Raw genomic sequence first — 22676 nt, forward strand, 5'->3', positions numbered from 1 at the left:
ATAGAGTCATAAAGCAGCCAGTCAATTCAGACATCACAGTTTCCCTTTTTATGACCAACTTACTTCCATATATGCAAAAGATCGAGCCACTGAGAAAGATGCTCAAATAGCTGCAGATATTGTTGAAGAAATAGATGTTGATGATGTAGTTACTGCAAATAATCTTAAAGAAGGAAACAATTACCGTGGATGCGAAGATGATATTTCCTTGAATGAGATGGATGTCTCAGCTACACAATTGCAACTGTCGAAGCCAAACCAAGATGGTTCCACATCTTTAAAGAAGAAAAAAAAAGATTTCTGATGGAAGTGAACAAATTTATATTTCAATTATTGATGCTGCCATGTTATTGGGGGAAAACATATAGATTGTTAGCCTTGAATTAAATAGGAGCATTGCCTTCAAGAAAGTGCTCAAAAATTATATATGATCTTATGCGAAGTAGAAAGATTAACTGGGGATGAGTGCTATCGTACGTTGAGCAAAATTCCTGATCATCTAACATAAATGCTCATTTTCTTTAGTCTACCTTCTTCAGTCCAATTAGAATGTGTGAGAAGATTTCTTTCTGACTATTAAAAATCATGGTTGTGCTGGTGATGTTTTGGTAACTTTCTGTATATGTAATATTTGGATGGTAAGATGCCATTAGTAGAATGCCACAAACTGTTGTAACTTTTTGGTGTTGTAAAATTTAACATATAGATTATGGCATATAAGCTAATGACATCATGTAACTTGTTGTTAATGTATGAACGTTATGTTTGGATGTAAAATATAACTCTCAAGCTATTTATTAGTTCTAATCTTTTACTTTTTAGTTTAGAAGATAATTAAATTATTTGTTTCTCTAATGATATTTTAGCACATTAAATATGCATTGCAGCTTAAAAATAATAATGTATGTTATATATTATTTTTATAATATTATATATTATGATTTCTATTAATTCATATTTTAATAATAATTATATTAAGAATGTTATTAAATTATATTTAATAATAATCTTATTAAAATTTAATAAATAATAACAATAACTATCTATCTAAAAAAAATTATTATGAGTACTTTGGTCATTTAAACATTTTTCCTTATGCTATTACAACATCTATTCCATTCAACCAAATACAATGATACTAATATAGATCTATTCCATTGCATTCAACCAAACACAAGAATACTATTATAGCTCTATTCCATTCCATTCAACCAAACAACTGAATTACTGATTACAGCTTTATTCCATTACAGTTCTATTACATTACAGCTCTATTCCATTATAACCCTGTTTCATTATATTCAACCAAACAACTGAATTACTGATTATAGCTCTATTACATTACAATCTTATTTTGTTACTCCAACCAAACGTGTTGTAAATATTATTTTTAAAAAATCTAAGCCCTTTTTCACGATAATCAAATAACCAACAAATTTGGATTTTTATGACACATTTGGAAGGGGGTTAAATTATTGATATATACAGTTTTTTATCAAATTTAAAAAATTAGGCTTTTTTTATATTTATTAGTATAAGTTGTTTTTGGAGAGAGAAATAAAACGTGTTCTACAAGGTACGTTTCTATTAAAAATTAATAATTTAGTTCCTTTGGTTAGATGGTTAAATGTTTAGTGTTTTTATCCTTGAGTCCTAGGTTCGATTCTTTTTCTATTCACATTTATATTTTTTATTTCATATTGTTTCAAACTTTTTTATTTTTAATTAACATTTTTAATACATTAGCTCTTTTGGTTAGATGTGATTTTATTCTTAAATCCCAAGTTTATTTTCTCTAATAAGCATTTTAATATGTATTTTTTATTTCATGGTGTAATTAAAAAAACTTGAGACACCATGAAATTAAAAATACATAATTATAAACATTAACTAAAAAAAAACTTGAAACACCATGAAATAAAAAAATACATATTAAAATGCTTATTAGAGAAATTGGACTTACTTAATGATGAAATTTTAATTATCTCACCATCTAACCGAAAAAGTTAATTAGTTAAAAATATTAATTAAAAATAAAAAAAGTTCTAAATAACATGAAATAAAAAATATAAATGTGAGTAGGAGAGGAATTAAATCTGAGACTCAAGGATAAAAACACTAATATTTAACCATCACACTAGAAAAATTAAATTATCAATTTTCAGTGAAAACATGCATTATAATATGCATTTTTACTTTTTCTCCAAAAATGACCTATAGGCCTAATTTCTTAAATTTTATAAAAAAATGGCATATATTCATAAATTAATAGAAGAAGAGATTTCAATTAATTTTAGGTTTCAAAATATTTTGAGATTAAAGTTTCTTGGGTTTAGATTTAGCAAACGGAACTACAAAAAAACAAAAAGGGTAAATGGAGTTAGGGTTCATTGTTTCCAATTTTTTATCTTTATTTACATGGACAAATCTTTCTTTTTAAATTTCCTTTTTATAGGTTAATTATTTTTAAATTTAAAAAGTAAAAGGAGTTATTTATTTTTCAAGCCCTACATTTACTTGTTATAGTCAATTAAAAAAAGAAAAAGCTAACAGGTCAAATTAAGTTGGAAGTTGAAGGGAAAAGAAAATGGAAAATTTTCATTCAGTCCTTTTACACTTTTTTTTCTATAACAGGCGATGCCAGAACAAATTTTTAGGGGAGGTCGAATAAAATTTTAATTTTTTTATAGTTTATATATTTATAATTTTTAAATTGATAAAAATTTTATAATTTTAAGGGAGCTAAAGTTTAATTTTATCTTTATCAATTTAAAATTAAAAAAAAAATTAAGAACTTAAATAATAATTTTACATTTTAGGAGGGCCAGGGCTCCTGCCAATCCCTAAATTTGCCTCTCCATGAGAACCCTAAATCAATATCATAACTTATGATTTAGGTTACGATGTTATCATGTCTCCATGAGAACCCTAAATCAATATCATAACTCATGATTTAGGTTACGATGTTATCATGTCTGACCAAATATATATATTATCATCACCTCGAATCATTAACTATTATATCGATATTTGAGATTTTCATATGTCTAGATTATTCGAATAATTAGAAAAATTTATATTATTTCTATAATTAATTTTGTTTCCATAATGTTCTGAAAAAGAAATCCTACAAATTTTGATATCCACTTAAAAATTTTAGAAGTAGGCTAAAGAAAAAAAAGGAAGCCACCGCTAAAAGGAAAGAAATTCGAGTAAGCACAATACCATTCTATTTTGTCAGCCTCATTTTTCCCGCCCATTTCAATTTTCTTTCCAACCTATCCAGTGTTTCTGATTTAACCCTCAAAAAACCCGATCTTTGTCCAGATTCTCTGCAATGCTATTCACATTATAATCCGTAGTCTCTTAATCACCGAAACAAATAAGAAAAAAAAGATGAGCTCTCCAATGGATATTTCCGTTCCAAACCTCGAGGGCGTCAAGATCTCCGACCAAAACGGCGTCCCTTTAGCATCATCCCCGGCATCGCCTTCTAACGGGCCTCATGAAAAATTTCACGTTTCTGGTGATTCCTTAGTCTCACTCTTTTCACAAATTTGATTTCTTTTTTTAATGTCTGATTTATGTTTGTATCTGTTCTTTTATTGTCAGTTGAAGTTTGCTTAAAACCTTCAAGCACAGCTCGCCCTGACGATGTCCGAAAAGCCGTTGAACAGTAAGAAGTTAAAATGATTTTCTTTTATTTATTTAAAAATATTTGACTGGTGACTGTTGTTTGATTCTTATGCTTTAAGAATATGCTAATTTTAAAGAGATTAGGGTTAGTTTTGGGGATTTTTAACTGAAATGCTGAGATTAAGCTATTCTGTTTTGCAATTAGAATGCTTGAAAAGAGAAGCCTGAGCTACGTTGATGGTCCCATTCCTGTGCCTAATGATGATCCATTTCTCATGGAAAATGTACACAGAATCCGTATATGTGATACAGGTATATTTTACTTTTTCTGTTGTCTTTTGCTATCTTTTTGCGTTTGAAGTTTTTAGTGAAAGTGAGAAATGAGGAAAGTAAGGAAATGTATATTTTTGACAGATTTGATTGTTAAATTTGAGGCATTTAGTTTGATAATTGATTATCTTATTTTTGTTCAAGAGTTCAATTATTTATGGAGAGAGGCTGGGGGATTATAATGTACTCATCTTGTTCAAATTGTTGGTTTTGTAGATGAATGGGTGAAAAACCATGATATTCTTTTGTTCTGGCAAGTGAAACCCATTGTTCATGTCTTTCAGGTACAACGCTACTCTAATCTTAGTAAGATTAAAAGGTGGTTATCTTTTTGTGATTATGATTGGCACATTTTTCCCAACAACTTGACTTAGTAGTGGCTGTTCACATTTTGTTTGAAATTGAACCACATTTCAAATGGAACATCTGCTTTAGTTTGTAACAGTAGGATGTTGATACGGTGTTTGCTTGGCCTGCAGAAATTTCAAATTGTGTGACCAACTCTTCAGTTTATACTTACTTTATGTTTGTTTAAAGTTGAATGGATATGATTGTTGACTTCTCAGCTTAGTGAGGAGGGACCATGTGAGGAATTGACTGGGGATGGCCAGTTGTCCAGCTTCAATGAATGGATCCTACCAGCTAAGGAATTTGACGGCATGTGGGAGAGGTTTGTCTGCAGCATCTGTTTTTCTTGAAGGATTGAGTTAGTTTTTATAATGATGCTAGAACTTGATTTTGCAGCTTAATATATGAATCTGGACTAAAGCAGCGGTTATTGCGTTATGCAGCCAGTGCATTGCTTTTTACTGAAAAAGGTGTTGATCCTTTCCTTGTGTCATGGAACCGGTATGGAATCTCCTCATGACTTAAAAAAGTTTCAACAAACTAGTATCATTTTGTGCCAAAAAATATGAAAGAAAAGAGGAAGTATCATTTTTCTCTTTCAAAGCTAGTACCATGGTCCCTATTTAGTAATGAGTCAACTGGTTAGATTGTTCCAGTTGGGGTTGTCCTAGTTTGACCCCCAATACTAAAATTTGAATTGGGCTTTAGAATGTATCACTTGTCTATCTTTCAGCTTCATGCATAATTACATGTTCTTGATAAATCAACTTTGTTGTGTGTTAAATTCATGGGTTATGGATCAAATCACGGAGCTAGTCACTTGAAAGTCTGCTTTGATTGAGTGAGCATTTCACTTGTTGCGATTTCTATTTTGAGAAGAACTTATGATTAATAGCATATGGAACTTGTTGAAGGGATCTCATAACCTTAGAACTCGTCCTAACCTTAGACTCGTTGGGAAGAGAGAATCTTAAAACTTTGTAATTTGGATTAATTGTTTTATCACCTAGAATGATCTCTCTTAAATAAAGGTTACATAGGTTTTATTCTTTGACATAGGAAACTAAAATTAAAGACTTTTAATGCATAAGATCCTTGCTAAAATAAATTATTCGAATTAGGAATAGGCTTAATTAATGGTTTGACCCCTGAAATATACCCGCTTTCCTATTTTGGTACTTAAACCTATTTTGGCCCATTTTGATACCTAAAGTATTTCTTGGTTATAATTTTTAGTCCAAAACTTCACAGTTGTTAAAAAAGATCTCTAGCCAATTAAATCATGCCATGTTTCTTGATTTTAATTTTCATAAAATAATTTTATTAAAATAATTTTTTGTTAAGAAGAAAAATATATATTATTAAAATATTATTTAATTTTTTTTGATTAAATTATTTTTATTATCCCTTTATCTTTCTCCTTCAAACAAATTTCAAGTTAATTAGTTCACCTATCCTAGGAGCCCAAAAAGTGGATCCCACTCTAATAGCCCTGAATAAATTAAATACATGTATTAAGATACGAAGGCTTCTTATTCCACAACAACGAAAACACTTTTTCATATACTAGGGGATTTCACTTGGAAAAGAAAATGTTCCATACTAATGGATTCGGGTCCATAACCGTGGGTTCCAATGCATGAGATCTTGTAGCACTTACCAATGAGGCCCTATCGATTAGTATTACACAGAAGAATCAATTATAGACACTAATACAATTAGATCTGCTCTTCATAGACAAACTTGGGATTTGCGATCCCAGGTAAGATCGGTTCCTCTTGAATACCTTGAATGCCTCCCATGTGAGATTTGGTTCCTCTTGCTCCATCTGATAGTACCATAATTGCACCTCACCCAGCATGTGAAGCTGCCACAACTAACATTGTCTATTTTCACTGTCTGTTGATTAGAAAAGAAATTCTCACATTAGTGTAACCAAATTAACGGGTCCTCTGATCCATCAAAGGTTGGAACACGCTTTGTGTACCACGGCACTACTCCAAGCCCTGTCTGCAGTTCCATTCGATTGTTTGTTCTATAATGGTTACTGCTACTTGTACCCCCATTGTGCCTCTTTCATGGTTTCAGTTAAAACCAACAAAAAGTTCCCGTAATTGTAGCAACAGTTGTTGCAACTGATTTCCAATTTAGACTTGATTTATGCAATGTTTGCTGCCATTTGTGACTTTGCTTTTACTGCTCTTTCTTCGAACAAGGCCCTCTCCTGTTTAGCATTAGAATTGCATAAGTGTCTGTATCTGATGTCAAGTTATGTTCAAGGGTTATGGATAAAGTCATCAAGCGATTCACTTGAAAATCTACTTCGATTGATGGAGCCTTTCCCTTGTTGCAATTTCTACCACATGAACCTATAATAATATATGGAACTCGTCGAGGGAGCTCCTAAACTTAGAACTTGTTGAAAAAAGCTCTTAACCTTAGACTCTTAGGAAGAGTATTTTAAACCTCTTTATTTTGAATTAAATTATTTTCAAATCTGTGCATAATCAATTATAAATTTGGTAAAACAATATTATTTCAAATAATGATATTTATAATCAAGATGAAATTAAAATATCACATTATCTTTAATCCGTAGATTATGTAAATATAGAATGATATTATTGAAATTTAACTTAATGAACTACAGTAAGCTAATATGGCATTACACATGTGATAGTAAGTTTATATATTAGATTTTGGAAATAGGAAAACTTAATTTAATGAATTTAATAGTTACCATTTTTTTAGTATTGAAATTGAAATTTTAAAATTAAAAAAGTGCAGGGACTAAAAAAGCTCAAATTAAATTAGAACTAAATCTATAATTTATGCATAGTAGAGGAACTAATAGAAAATTTTAACCTATCTAATATGATTATTAGAGTTTTAATAATTAGGTGAAGTTGAATAGTACATTATGCTTAATAATAAGTTTACAATTATTATTATGAAGTTTTGACTATTATCTGTTAAGCTTAACAATAAATGCTTAATTTGTACTTTTTACAAATGATTGTGTAAACTAATCTACTTCGATTATTATCAATACTATCATGTAAATGCTTAATTTTTGACAATTATTAATATGCCTTCTATGTTAGGTGAAATGCATATCATAAAATAATTTTCATATAATTGATGTAATTTAATTTTTTAAAGAAAAAGTCATAAAATATTAAATATATGATATGACACATGGAGGTATTTTAAGCAGTTCACATGTCAAAATTTTAGATCATCCACATAAGATATATTTCATTTTTATTAGAGGATTTGGCTTTAAATATTATATATAAAGTATAAGGGACTAAAATAAACTTATTTTTCTTGTCTTGCCTACAAAAGGCAACTGTAACATCGTGGTTCTGCAATCTTGATGATGCAAAGCCCTGTAGGGAGCCTAGACACATACGCGCATTTACATGCTTACTTTCCAACTTCCAAAATTTTCTTCAAGCAATTTGGCAGTCCCCTGTTGCATGACATTGCCCTGAGGGCTACTTCTTGAAATTATATGAAGCAAGGCTTCATATGGTCATTGGTTCAAAATTTTCAGAAGTAGATATTTTAGTTTCTTTCTCTGATACTTTTCTCCATTTTTCTGTCATCTAGATAATGATAGGAAAGTACAGTTGATCACAGGCATTGATAATAGTACCAACAAGAAATCTGATTGGTGAACTTATTTTATTATTATATTATTATTTTTTGCAGCATTATTCTTTTACATGGTCCCCCAGGGACCGGAAAGACATCTCTATGTAAAGCGCTGGCACAAAAGCTATCCATTAGATTCAGCTCCAGGTTTTTTGTTAATTTCATTGTCTGATGCATTTATCTCTTTAAGGTCCTATACTTATCTTGTCAGATGATTGGTTTTAACCTTATTTTGTTTTCGGGTTTCCATTCTTTTTTCAGATATCCACAATGCCAATTGATTGAAGTTAATGCACATTCTTTGTTTAGTAAATGGTTCTCTGAGAGTGGCAAATTGGTATGTCTCTGTATCAATTTGTTGAACTTATAACAGAAATGTAATGAACTCCTGGATGTTAATGATATGTAGTTTACATTCTTTACCCCGGTCTTATAGGTTGCAAAGCTTTTCAAAAAAATTCAAGAAATGATAGAAGAAGAAAACAATCTAGTATTTGTTCTAATTGGTGAGTCTTTTATTACTGAGGGTTTTGATCATTTCTGGTCTTTTTTAGCGTATGATTCTTTAGATGTGATGATGTTTCTGCAGATGAAGTTGAAAGTCTTGCTGCTGCTAGAAAGGCTGCTTTGTCTGGTTCTGAGCCTTCAGATTCCATTCGGGTATGGTTTTGTGCAGCATTAGACTACTTTGTAAATTCTTTCTTAAATGCACTTCTTTATGTGAGTGGGTATATTTAACTCAACTTTACACCTAATACAACTTGAAAATGTACCTCAGGTTGTAAACGCGCTATTGACTCAGATGGATAAGCTGAAATCATCTCCCAATGTTATAATTTTGACCACATCCAATATAACTGCTGCTATTGGTAAGCCTATAATCTATTTCATATTGGTTCCTTATACTGAAAGTGTTGGAGTTACTTGAACTCTGCAAGTTTGCATGGTAATTTTGTCATTATCTCCTCTTGGATTAGTATTGGAATCTTCTAACTGTTAGAAACTTTTATCAGATAGTCTTACTGTTAGAAACTTTTATCAGATAGTCTTTCTTTTTTTCTAATGCAAAGCGTACTGCTACCCATAGCCTCTCTCCATTCTTAAATCAGAGAAAAAGTTGTGCTTAAGCGCTCTCAAACCCACGACCTCCTAATTGTTGCAATAGTAATGATACCGATTGAGCCTCAGAGAGTCCTCTTATATTATGTATTGAGGGATATTTTACATTTCTGCATCTTGTTACTATTTTTGTAGTTATGAATGTCACTTTTCTGTGAAAAGTCCTCATTGTTGGGAATTGGAATATGTAAATTTACTGATAGTATTGCAGATATCGCTTTTGTTGACCGAGCTGATATCAAAGCATATGTGGGCCCTCCAACTCTTCAAGCTCGTTATGAAATTTTAAGATCCTGCTTGCAGGAACTTATTCGGAAAGGAATAATATCAAATATCCAGGTAAGGATGCAGAACTATGCTTAAGACCACCATGGTTTCATCTCTTTACTTAATGCCCAAGTCAACTATGGATTTCTTTAGGGTTCAAGCCAATACATCCTTTCAGACTATGTTACTTTGAAAGAGAAATTGAAAATGCATGAGATTCATGAAGTTCAAACAACATTTCATCTGTGTAAGCAATTAGCAGAGGCTGCTGAAGCATGTGAGGTTAGAAACCGAAGCCCTGACTGAGAGCACATTGAATCTAGCAAGGCTTTTGGTGAAATAATTAGTGTATGTTTGTTTACAGGGATTGAGTGGAAGAACATTAAGAAAACTACCATTTTTGGCGCATGCAGCACTTGACAACCCGTATTGTTGTGACCCTAACAAGTTGTTGAACACAATGATTGACACAGCCCGGAGGGAGCATTCTGAACTGCCCGACTGAAGTAATGGAGTTTTGTTCTGGTGTAAAATGGATGGTTCTTATGCTGAAAATGTTAAATCTTAAATCTTTAGCGATACCCACTGCCATTGATGCCTTGTCTATCTTGACTTTAAATCCTCGCGTGTAATGAGATTACAGGTTATGGGATAGAGTCGTACACAAGATGCAGATGGACTAAAGCTAACAATTAAATCATGTTTGTTTTGTTTTCAAGCATAACAAAATTAAAAACCTAAACAAAGCACACAATAATATAATAGACTCGAGCAGTTATTCATTTAACTCAAACAAGCAATTAGATTATCAAGGCATTGGTACAAAATGTTATAATAATGATAAGGTTGCAAAGCACAAATAAAATATAAGTTAAGGGTGTTATTCATGACAAAATGATCCTACAAACTTACACAAACTATTTGGCGTGAAAAAAAATGGATTTTCATGCTTGTGTGCAATCTGATTATAAGTTAGTAAAATAAAAATTAAACAAATTATAAGCATGCACAACAGAAGAAATAAAACATATATCATTTGAATTCTATCTCGAATTTGTTAAAAACATATAATAACATTGATTAAAAAATATTTCTAGAACTATGGTGATTGGCATCTTAAATCAATTTCCTTAGCTTTTATATCAACATTAAGTTCGGTTGTTGAAAACTTGTAGCCGTTTAAACAGTAAGTCCCAACAGTTATCTACATCAGGCATAAAATAACTTTTGTAAGGTCAAGATTCACTTTACTAAGGTAGTGCTAACTATTTGGTCATACGAATCCATATTTTTATTTTTAATGTCTAAACAAAAAAGTTGAAAAACTTGAAAAAGAATAACGATAGAAATTTTCCTAAGTCTTCTAAAAGTGTGCGATAAGAGAAAAAGCAAGGAGAAAAATAATCTTTACATCCATGAAGATTAAAGAGGGGCGTCAAAAGAAAATATATAAATTAGGTTTTTTAATCAACTTTAAGTAAGTTCTACTATAAATAACTAATTTTTTCCTGGTCCCTTGACTCGAATTTCACAGTATATTCTTCAAATTTTCTGATAACTAGTTTTGTGTAAGATTTTGGACCAATTTGAATTTCTAGTTTAACCTTGGAACTAAATTGGATTCCAATTTGGTTTTAGAGATGGTAAGCTTAATAAACACTAACAAGGATGAATTGTTATTTAAAACTGAACGGAAGAAAGCTCAATTAAAATTAACACACTGAATTTATTGTAGTTTGGCTCATGGTAGTCGGTTTCGCACCATTTCTAGTTATGTAGGTTAGTGCGCACTGTTCTAGTACTAAAACAGAACAAGCAATACCATTTTCTGCATTGGTGAAAATTTTGCCAATCACATTGGCTCATTTCAGTCACACTGATTGGAACATAGTGCATCAGCCATTACATGAATAATATTAAAAAGTAAGAATTTTTTTAACTATTTACTATTATGCTAATAACTTAATTAGAATGTAATAACCAATAAAAAAAAGAATACAGTGAAAAGTAATGTCTAACATTTTAAACTTCAATTTATTTTGGGACATACTTTCACATTTAAAATAAAAAATCTATAATATAATAAAAAAAACTTACCCCATTATCAAAGAAAAAATTCTCACTACCCTTTAACTTCTGTTATAAAAAAAAATCTCCCTTCACCCTTCAACTTCTTTTTTTCTTATTAATTGTAGATTTATTGAATTATGTATTTTTATTTGTGGAGTTTATTGATGAATATTTTTATTTAAAATTTATTTAAAATTTTGGTAATTGTAAATATTTTTATATATATATATTCATTAAATTAAAAATAGATTAATCTGAAATAGTATATCGAAATATACTTGTCTAGGCTAAGTGTGCCAAAGTCTTTCCCAAGTAAAGATTGAAGGCTAACTCGGACTTCTTTATTCTTGGAACTGAGCCTAAGACCGCAGACGAACAGAGTTGGCTCGTGACAAGTGGTATTAAAGCTTGCGTTTAGTCCCATGGTAGTGAATGATGGTGACCAAGTTCGAGAAGATGAACAAGCAAGAGGACGATGTGGTGGAGAGGCAAGGTGCTGCAAAGGGCAAGAAAGGAAGCTCGAAGGACTTTGTGAAGATCGTTGAGACCCAGATGGCCAAGGTCGAGTATACTATGAGTGATGTCCTTATGTGGGTGGAGGACACCGAGGATTCCCTTAAGGAGATCAAGTTTAACAATGATGGAGTCTCGAGATGAGCTTAGAGGAGCTACAATAGGATGTGAGGGAAACCTTAGGGGATCTTGCTTGGAAGAACAAGACCCTCGAGGCGTTGGTGGAAGTGATGTGTGGCGAGATCAAGAAGCTCAAGAGTGAACTTTTGAGCGTAAAGACAACAAAGAGTGGTGGCGTGTTGATGATTTCAAACTACAAGTTGATTGCTGACACCAGAGGAGTTCAAAGGCATGAAGGATGCCGAGAACTTCCTTTGATGGTTATTGAACATTACTAGAATCATGATTTATCTTAACTCAAATCATTGTCTTCATGTATGAAAACGAAAATGAAAATTTTGCTCTCAGCTTGTCAGCTTCTGTATAGGATGGTCTAATATAGTCTCAAATTTTGATTTCCGATTCTTTGGTTTTTTTTATTTCTGATGTACAAGTAGAGACATTTTCTGTTCTATGGTTTTCTCATTTGGAAGGGGACTACATGCAAACGAATGGCAAAGAGCAACATTTGTTCAAGAGGTAGTCATGTCAACATCTTCTGAGCTTAGCATAAACATATATATTCATCAAAAGGTAATGCATGCCTGTATTCAGGTCTAGAGTAGAATTTACTATATATATATACACACACATATATGAAGTCACTGTATACTGAGTGTACAAACTCTGTTTCATAAATTAAGCTGAGATATGTCTTGTTTTATTTATTTTTCATTATTCTCCACCCGTGTTTTGATACCATCAGCTTGTTATGCCTTTGTACATCCATTTTAATCCATAAAACCACAAAATTTACAAACAAACAGATCTTGGCCAGAATGTGAATAATGTAACAGATCATATGGCCGGAAAGAATGTGAATAATGTACTTTGCTACATGCCCCAGGCTGGAGATGGAGCAAAGCTTGCTGAACACCGACTAAAAGAATAGCATGTATATATGAATATATGCTTGTCATGGACAATAGACAAGAAAAACCTAGAAGATTAAATGAATTCCTCGAGGGGACTACCGTAGGTAAACCATATGAGGAACATCAAATGTTCTAGAGCAAGCAAAAGGTATGATTAAGAATTAGCTATAACAGCAAAAGCAACAGAGATATAAAATCATATCGAATTGTGACATGAATATTACCAATCCAACTAGATTAGACATGAGTCTGAAGCAAAAGAAATACAAAACTCCAAAATATGACATTGGAATGAAAGAGGTTCTATAAATGGTGACGAAACTAATTGCATGACCTTGACATTTGGCATATGAAGGTTCTTTGACATCACTGCAACAGCAATAACATATCCTGCAACGCCAAAGTATCCTAAGATCACTCAATAATAGACTGAATAACCCCGGCTCCAACTGTCTTCCCTCCTTCTCTAATAGCAAACCGCATCCCTTGCTCACAAGCCACAGGCATGATAAGCTCAACTACCATCTTTACACGGTCACCAGGCATAACCATCTTAGACTCCTCATCCTTATCATTCATAATGGAAGCCACCCTTCCAGTGACATCAGTGGTCCTCATGTAGAACTGAGGTCTATAACCTGCGAAGAAGGGAGAATGTCTGCCACCCTCTTCCTTCTTCAACACATAGACAATGGCGCTGAACTTGGTATGCGGAGTGATTGTCCCTGGTTTAGCCAAAACCATCCCTCTCTGAATATCGGCCTTTTGAACACCTCTAAGTAACAACCCAACATTATCACCAGCCATGGCGTCATCTAATGTCTTTTGAAACATTTCCACACCAGTAACTGTGACGTTCCTTGTATCCTTCAATCCAACAATGTCAACAGTCTCTCCAACCTTAACAGTACCTCTCTCGATACGACCAGTGGCAACAGTACCACGACCAGTGATGGAAAACACATCCTCAACAGCTAACAAGAAAGGCAAATCTGTTTGTCTTTGAGGAACAGGAATGTAACTATCAACAGCATCCATAAGTTCATAAATCTTATCCACCCATTGGTTTTCACCTCTAGGAATACTGGGCTTAGCCATCAAAGCTTCTAAAGCTAAAAGTGCGGAGCCAGAAATAATAGGGACATCATCACCGGGAAATTCGTAACTAGAGAGCAATTCACGCACCTCCAATTCCACTAATTGCAAAAGCTCTTCATCATCTACCTGGTCTTGTTTGTTCAAAAACACAACCACGTTAGGGACACCGACCTGTTTAGCCAACAAGATATGTTCTTTAGTCTGAGGCATGGGTCCATCGGCTCCGGAAACAACCAAGATAGCACCGTCCATTTGGGCAGCTCCGGTAATCATGTTTTTGACATAATCAGCGTGCCCTGGGCAGTCGACGTGGGCGTAATGGCGATTTTCGGTTTCGTATTCAACAGTGGCGGTGTTAATGGTGATGCCACGGGCACGCTCTTCAGGGGCGGCATCAATTTCGTCGTACTTTTTTGGGGCACTGTTACCCATGGAAGCTAAGGCCATAGTTAGAGCGGCAGTTAAGGTGGTTTTGCCGTGGTCGACATGGCCGATGGTCCCGATGTTAACGTGGGGCTTTTTGCGTTCGAATTTCCCACGGGCAGCTTTGACGGTGAAAGAATCGCGACGGCGAGGGAATACGTAAGTGGTGGCAACGGTAGTGAGGAAAGGAGGGAGGAAGGAAGAGGAGAGGTGGGTAGGGGTTAGTTTAGAGGGAATTGAGGAGAAAAAGGCAGAGGTGGTGGTTGAGGAGTGAGTTGGGAAAGGGGAGGCGTGTGGGTATCTAAGCTTAGAAGAAGCGGCAGTGGCTGCTGCTGTTGATGAAATTGCCATTTCCTTGTAGAGGAGGGGAGAAGAGAGGAAAGGAGGGTATTGGCCTTTGGCTTTGGAAAATGAAGAAGAGAAGGTAAAAGAGATTTGGGTTTGTGTTATCTTATTCCTCTGTGGCTTTGAGGATGAGGGTTTGTGAAATGGACGGACTAAAAAGAAAGGCTAATATGAGGAGTTGTTTTATCCACTTCTGCTTCCTCTGCCATATCCACTGCTCCCTCGCTCGCTCTCTCGGGGTACTATTGAAATTTCCTCTTCCTATGCTCACTTACTACCCAGCAGGCCCATCATCCCATCCCCACAAATCACTATTACTTCTTTAGGCCTAAAAATTGGGCTTCCTATCTTGAAGTTCTATACTACTATATTTCAATAAGTTTACAGGTTTTTTTTTTAAATAAAAAAATGTATTAATTTTTATTAAATGTAAGTATATATAAAATTATCAGAAAACTGTATGAAATTCAAGTATTAAACCTAAATAATAGTGCTTATTCCACTTTCAAATGTTCATATTTGGTTAAATTACCTCTATAAATTTTAAAAAATAAAATTATACATAAATTTTAATTTAGTGCGATTATATATGTGAAACTTTGAATGTGGTTCAAATATATAAATAAAATTTTCATTTTGATTCAATTATACACATTTAAATAAATAAATACATTAAAGTATTTTAATATTGGATAAATATAATTATTTGTGTATGCTATATATAAACATAATATGATGTTTTACCAATAATTATATTAATAATTTATAAGAATTAAATTAAATTAAAATATTATATATAAAATTACATAAAATTAAAATTTATATAAAATTATATATTAAACTAAAATTTACTTATAATTTTGAGATTTAATCCAATTATTTAAACCAAATGCTAGAGAACATTAAATTACTGACTCCTAACTCTAAGGCCCTTCAATACAAGGACCCGTCAAATAGTTCAAAGGAGTGTGTTTTCCTTGAAGGTTTAGGGTTGGGGTAATGCTTAGAACAGGGCTAGGAATATGGTCTTTTTGACCAAACAAATATTATGGTTTAGATTGACTGAGGACATGAAAGATCCATGATAAGACAACCCACCCAAACCTACAAAGACAACCCCAGCCCTTATCGTGCCACGTCTCTGATTCAGGTTCTCAACTTTCCCCTAAAACTTCAGTGGTCTACAAATCCCCCCTTTCTTTATCTCCAATAAATAGTAGATCTATTTTACAAAAAATTAAATAAAATAGTGGATAATATTCTAAAAAAGTAAATAAATAAACGGTAGATAAAACGGGGTATGAGCAAAATTTTATTAATATAAATATAAAAATATGGAAAGAAATTCAATTAAATTAGTGCAAAATTTAAGTGATTTTATGTATTTTTTAAATTTTTATATTATTAATATTTTATCAATTCAGTCCTTGAATTTGACAATATGTTTGTATTGGTCATGCATGTAAAATTTTGAATCAATTTAATATTTCTATTATATCAATTTAAAATGATGTTTATATTAATATATATTTAATTGTTGGAGACAAACCTAGTTTAAGCAATGAACAAGTAAAATAATGAAGAAATTAAAAAGATCAAACACAAATATTTTACGTAGAAAAAAAACCTTCCAAAGAGGATAAAAAATACGGAGAAAGATAATTTAATTAAAATGGCAAAAATCAAGAGTACAAAAGATAGAAATAAAACTAAACCTCGAAACCTGAAATAAGAACCCTCAAACATAAATACAAAATTCTCTAAAAGCTTATAAAAGCTAATACTTAAATGTGTAATTGGTTATTTTTCTAAGGTGAAAAAATGACCTATTTATTGGCTAAATTTGTAGATCAAATAATATTAAAATAACCTACACTAATTAGAGTTTAAGTGAGAAACTAAAAATAGAATTTAACGGGGAGAAGAAAAAGAAATGAGGTATAACTCCATAAATATCCACCTTGACTCGTATTTTCACAACGCCTTCTTTGTCAAAACCCACCACGGGCTTATCTTGATCAATGTAGGATATTAATTGAATCAAAACTATGTTTAGAAGCTAGAATATCTTTTCAAAACCAGTATCCAAAAGAGAACCTCTTTTATACAAAATGATTATGCCTTTTTCCCTCTTATGACCAAGTTGTCTTCACTTCAAACTAGTCAACTTCGACTCTTTAATTGACGAGGGATATTCAATTTCACCAGTCATCATTATCCTTCTAGAATATAAAGACTACGAATCTTTTTACCTTTCATCAAAATGAGAGCCTCACCGGATACCTTAATATCGCTTGACTCGATGTTAATTCAACAACTCTTCGAGTCCAAAATTCCCAAGGAGATGTGATTTTTCTTTAAGTTAGGCACATGCTTGACATCTGACAATGTCCTAATTGTCCTGTCGTGTATCTTGATCTGAACAGTACCAATGCCGGTTACCTTATTGGGTGAACCATTCCCTATGCGCATAACTCCACCTTCAACTGAACTGTATGTGGAGAACCAATCCCTATTGGAACACATGTAGAAAAAACACCCCGAATCTAGGATCCACTTAGACGTAAGCTCAGAATTTTCACTTGTTGACACTAACAAGAAATTATCACCCTTATCATTGGCCAAATTAGCACCAGCTAAATCTTCTTCATTGTTCTCAGCAGCCCTTTTATTTCACATTTTGTAACAATCTGCATTAATGTGACCTAACTTATTACAATAACGACATCTCTTGTCTCGCTTCCTTGATGCTACCAAAATCAAGGCTTGCTTATTTGACTTGCTATTCAAACTAAACTCATTGTTGAGCTTGTCTTTACTCAACAAATGACCCTTCAAATCCTCGAATGAGAGATTATCTCTGCCATAAATTAGAGTTTCTCTGAAAGACTTGTATGAAGGGGATAAAAAGCACAACAATAACATAGCCTAATCTTCATCGTTAATCTAAACCTCAACATTCTTTAAATCATTCAAAAGAGTAATAACTTGACTGATGTGATCTCTAAGGTGCTCACCTTTGTTCATGTGGAATGTGTACAACCGCTATTTCAACACTAATCGGTTAGCTAAAGACTTTGTCGCGTAAAGGGTTTCTAACCTTTTCCATAAGGTGAATGTCGTTCTCTCTATCAAAACCTCCTGCAACACATTATTTGTTAAATATAATTGAATCATGGATAAAGTCTTTTTATCTAACCTATCCCATTCTTACTTATACATGTCTGCAAGCTTCTTCTTTGTAAGGATCTTCTCAAAATTGCCATTATCCGAACTTGCCACATATTGAAATTTGTGATGCTATCAAACTTATCAATATCAAACCTTATTGCTGCCATCTCTAAATGACTTAATTATGAAAATAAAACTAGCTTTGATACCAATTTGTTGGGGATAAACCCAGTTTAAGCAACAAACAAGTAAAATAACGAATAAATTGAAAAGATCGAAAAAAATATTTTAAATAGAAAAACCCCTCCAAAGAGGATAAAAAATCACGGGCAAAGATAATTTTACTAAAACGTTAAAAACAAAGAGTACAAAATATGGAGATAAAACTAAACTCTGAAACCCGAAATAAGAACCCTCAAATGTAAACACAAAATTCTTTGAAAGCTTGTAAAAGCTAATACGTAAATGTGTAATGAGTTATTTTTCTAATGTGGAAAGGGGCCTAAATTTGTAGGTAAAATATTATTAAAAAAATCTAGACTAATCATAGTTTAAGTGAGACACTAAAAATAGAATTTAACTGGGAGAAGAAAAACCGAAAAATACGAAGTATAACTTCACATTAATGATCAAAAGCTTTTTCACATAAAACAAATAGTTAGAAAATTTTAATTTATGGCAAACTTGACATGCATGATCTGCATGAATGAAAAATGAAATATGACAGTTGGATTGATAAAATGTTAATCATATAAAAAATTACGGAAAAGTATAAAACCATTTGATTTTTCTGAAAACTTATGAAAATATCTTTTATTTTTATTTATTTTAAAATTATCATTATAACTTTTTTATTATTACAAATTTTAAAGGAGGGAAAGAATGTAATAGAATTTGAACTGAGAAACCAGAATTTTAACCGTTACACTAAATAATTCTTCACATCAAATTTTTTTTTTCAATAAACATAAGATGTCATGAGGCAAAACAACTAACAAACTTAAACAAATCCAAAATGCTCTTACCAGGGGATAGATTGGTGCGATACAATCTTCTCTAATATCTACACGAATTTACTCTATTTCATGTATCAAAGCCCCAAAATTATTACGGACAATGTTGACAGAATTATTTGGCCGGGCCACGACTCAGACAATAAAAAACATACATATGTTCACTTGGGAACAATTATGTCGGCTGAAAAAGAAAGGAGGACTAAACATTCGCCAAACGACACTCATTGATGATGCTCTTCTATTCAAGCAGACCTGGCATATTCTCTCAAAACCGCATTCGTTTACTCAAGCAATACTCTTGTCAAAATACTACACTAACACTAACTTTCTCGAAGTCCAAGCTAAACTTTTAGACTCTTGGACATGGAAAAGCATTCTAAAAGGAAGAGATACATGCCTCAGAAGGCTCGATATTCAAGACTGGTTGGGATGCAATGTTTCTATTTGTGGCAATAGGTTAACACTTCAACAATACCAGTCACAACATCTGCCAGGAGTCAGATAACAGACATTCAAGACAAAGTCAATATTAGGTGGAACTCTCAATTCATTCAAGAACGAATGGGAGACCATTAGGCCAATGAGCTTCACTCTTGGAGCTTCTCCCTAACAGCAGACAATGACATGTAAGTTTGGCAGCATAGCTTTTCAGGTATGTCTTCAGTGAAAGATGCTTCTCTCATGCTAAAAAAAGTAACCTGGAAGTTATCCCCAACTCTTTCAACATAAAGTAGGAAGCAATCTGGCGAATTAATATTCCTCATAAATTACAAATTCCTATGGAAAATTTGCCACAACCTGTTACCAGTGTGTGAGGAACTTCAAAAGTGACGGATCCCGGTTGACCCATGATGTGTCTTATGCCACGAACAAAATGAAATGGTTGATCATCATTTCTGGCTCTGTTCTATGGTCAAGTTAATCTGGTTCGATATTCCATGGTCGATTCACATCGATACATTACAGATATCTGATATCCGTGAATGGATTGCATCTTGGATAAATGGCTACCAGATTTTCGAACCGAACAGTCAATCGACAATCACATGGTGGATACTTACACTACGGAAAATATGGAAACATTGACATGAAATCTATTTTTCACAAGAAAAAATGAACTGTATAGCCCAATATTTGCTCCGGCTTGGACCCAAGACAAATTACCCAAACCCATTAAAATTACAAAGCCCAACATCTAATATAAACTAACCCAAACTAAACCAACCCAAACCCACCTAAAACTAGCCCATTTACAACCGAAACCCTAGCCCCATTTTCGGTTTTCACTTGCCTCTGCCATCTGACCACCGCTTCTGTCCCATCACCTCTGCAACCCCATCCCCTGGCGCCACCTGCCCCGTAGTCACCTCCACCGTTCACCCACCACCTGCACAGCAAACAGAGCACGCAATAGCAACCAAAAAAGAGAAACAGACAGTGTAACAAAGGGGATATAAAAACCGAATGGAAACCATAGAAAGGGGTTCGGCTTCTTCTTTTTTTAGTGATTTTTTTTGAATATTCAAGGAAAAATCAATACATAAATTAGATTTTAATACATACACAAGCAGTGATTCAAAATACAAAAGGGTAACATCAATCGAGCAACCAAAAATCTCGATATCAAATTTATGGTGATTTATTCTTTTATTTTCATTTATTTTTCAGATCTATATTTCTATATTTCATATATATATAAACTAAAAAACATATAAGAATATAATACAAAAAATATAACAAAAAAAAAACAAAAAAAATCTAACCTTTTGAACTTCCGGCCACCGTGTACGGTGGCTGGCGTTAGCGACGGACGGTGGTCCGACGGTCGACCGGTGACCGGCCCATGGCCGGATTCCCTCCCCCTCCCCCTCTCTCTCTTCTCTCCTTTTTTTTCTTTTCTACCGTTCAAATGAATTTTTAATTTTTTTTTGTCTTTTATAGGGACCAAAACGGTGCGTTTTGGTCCCCCCATTAAACCTGAAACAGCGCCGTTTTGGCCCCGAGTTGGGTCGACCCGACCCGCTCCAATTAGGATCCTCGTGTTTTTATAGCGGAAGGGCTAATTGCGCATTTGGCCCTTCCGCATTTTTGTTATTCTACAATCAAGTTTTTCGTTATTTTAATTTGGCCCAAAATACATTGTGTTTTGCAATTTAGTCCCCTTACATACGCTGCGTTTTGACAAGAGGGATAATCGTTGTTTTGGTCCTCCTAGGTTACGCGCGTGTTGCGTAATGACCCTTTTTTCTTTATTTCTTTTCGAATTCACCCCAAAATTTTGTTTTATGTTCGATTTAGTCCTTTGTGTGTTAGTTTACTGTTTTATTTTCAAATTACTTGTTATTATTTTCTGTTATTTATTATTATTAATTATAATCTATATACTTATTATATTTATTTATTACATGTAGTAGTGTATATTTACTATGTACGTATATGTATATGCATATTTATTGATGCTATTACTTTATTACTTTATTTTAATATCTTTATTATATTTGTTTTTTTATTTCAATATTATTTTCATTATTATTATGTATTAGAGTATGATCTTTTATATATATGTATATGTATTTAATATACTTATGTATTATATTATATATATGTTTTTTATACGTTATATACACTTTTAACATTATATTTTATATATATATTATTATGTACATATATTTTTCAATATTATATTATTTAGATTATTTATGTACTATCTCATGTATATATTTTCTATACTATCCTTATTATTATTATTATTAATATATGTTTTATTATATACGTATAAATATACCTTTTTTATTATTTTACTTTATTATATTTATTATTTATTTTTAACATATTATTATTTATATCATCATTTTACTTAATTTTGTTTATACATTATATTTTCTCTTTTTACTTTTATATTTATTATTTTCATTATATTTATTCTTTACTTATTATTATTTATGTATATATATTTTTAAATCCCATGTTATGTATAGACATTTTTAATATGTATTTCTTTAAGTGATACTATTATTTATATTTTAGTACATATATATGTATACTTATGTGAATATTCTTTTAGCATGTGCTATATATACATATATTTTTATTCTATAATTATGTATGTATATCTCTAATATTATATTACGTTTTCATATATATTATGTATTTACTTTGGTATCATAATTATATATTTTTATACGATCTTATGTACATATTACTATTTTACGTCCATTTATGTAGCATTGTTAATGGTTGTTCTTCACCATTATTATTATCCCTAGTATATATACTATGTATACATTTTCTAATACTTTATCACATATATGTATATATATTTTTTATTGTATTATGTACGTGTTATTATTATATCTATTTTACCCTACTATATTTATTATTAATATTAGTACATATATTTTATTATTCTTGTATACATATTTTATATATAGTATTATTTTCATATATTTATTATTATATCTATTCTTTTCACTATTATCACTTATTATTTTATTTTAATGTTATTATGTATGTACTTTTCCTATATATCATGTACATACATTTTTCATATATATATGTATATATTATGTATACATTTTAACATTACTAGTTATATTTTTACTATCTTAGGTATATACTTCAAACATTATATATATAGTTTACATAC

The 22676-nt window shown here is 32.0% G+C and overlaps 2 protein-coding genes across 2 annotated transcripts; one reads left to right on the forward strand and one right to left on the reverse strand.

Annotated features, from left to right (window-relative positions):
• The first annotated feature begins 3169 nt into the window (after positions 1–3169).
• On the forward strand, positions 3170–10012 carry LOC107886216 (pachytene checkpoint protein 2 homolog). Its single transcript, XM_016810085.2, has 14 exons — positions 3170–3526; positions 3613–3676; positions 3842–3948; positions 4183–4250; positions 4533–4636; positions 4711–4815; positions 8032–8121; positions 8236–8311; positions 8411–8480; positions 8564–8634; positions 8753–8843; positions 9305–9432; positions 9514–9642; positions 9725–10012. The coding sequence occupies exons 1-14, from the start codon at positions 3397–3399 to the stop codon at positions 9863–9865; spliced, it is 1374 nt and encodes a 457-aa protein (XP_016665574.1). The 5' UTR covers positions 3170–3396; the 3' UTR covers positions 9866–10012.
• Positions 10013–13166: 3154 nt separating this feature from the next.
• On the reverse strand, positions 13167–15118 carry LOC107886217 (elongation factor Tu, chloroplastic). The gene has a single exon (XM_016810086.2). It carries the CDS (start codon positions 14847–14849, stop codon positions 13392–13394), a length of 1458 nt encoding a protein of 485 aa, XP_016665575.1. The 5' UTR covers positions 14850–15118; the 3' UTR covers positions 13167–13391.
• Between the last annotated feature and the right edge of the window lie 7558 nt (positions 15119–22676).

The sequence above is a fragment of the Gossypium hirsutum genome, chromosome A03 (genome assembly GCF_007990345.1).
Source record: "Gossypium hirsutum isolate 1008001.06 chromosome A03, Gossypium_hirsutum_v2.1, whole genome shotgun sequence".
Lineage (NCBI taxonomy): Eukaryota > Viridiplantae > Streptophyta > Magnoliopsida > Malvales > Malvaceae > Gossypium > Gossypium hirsutum.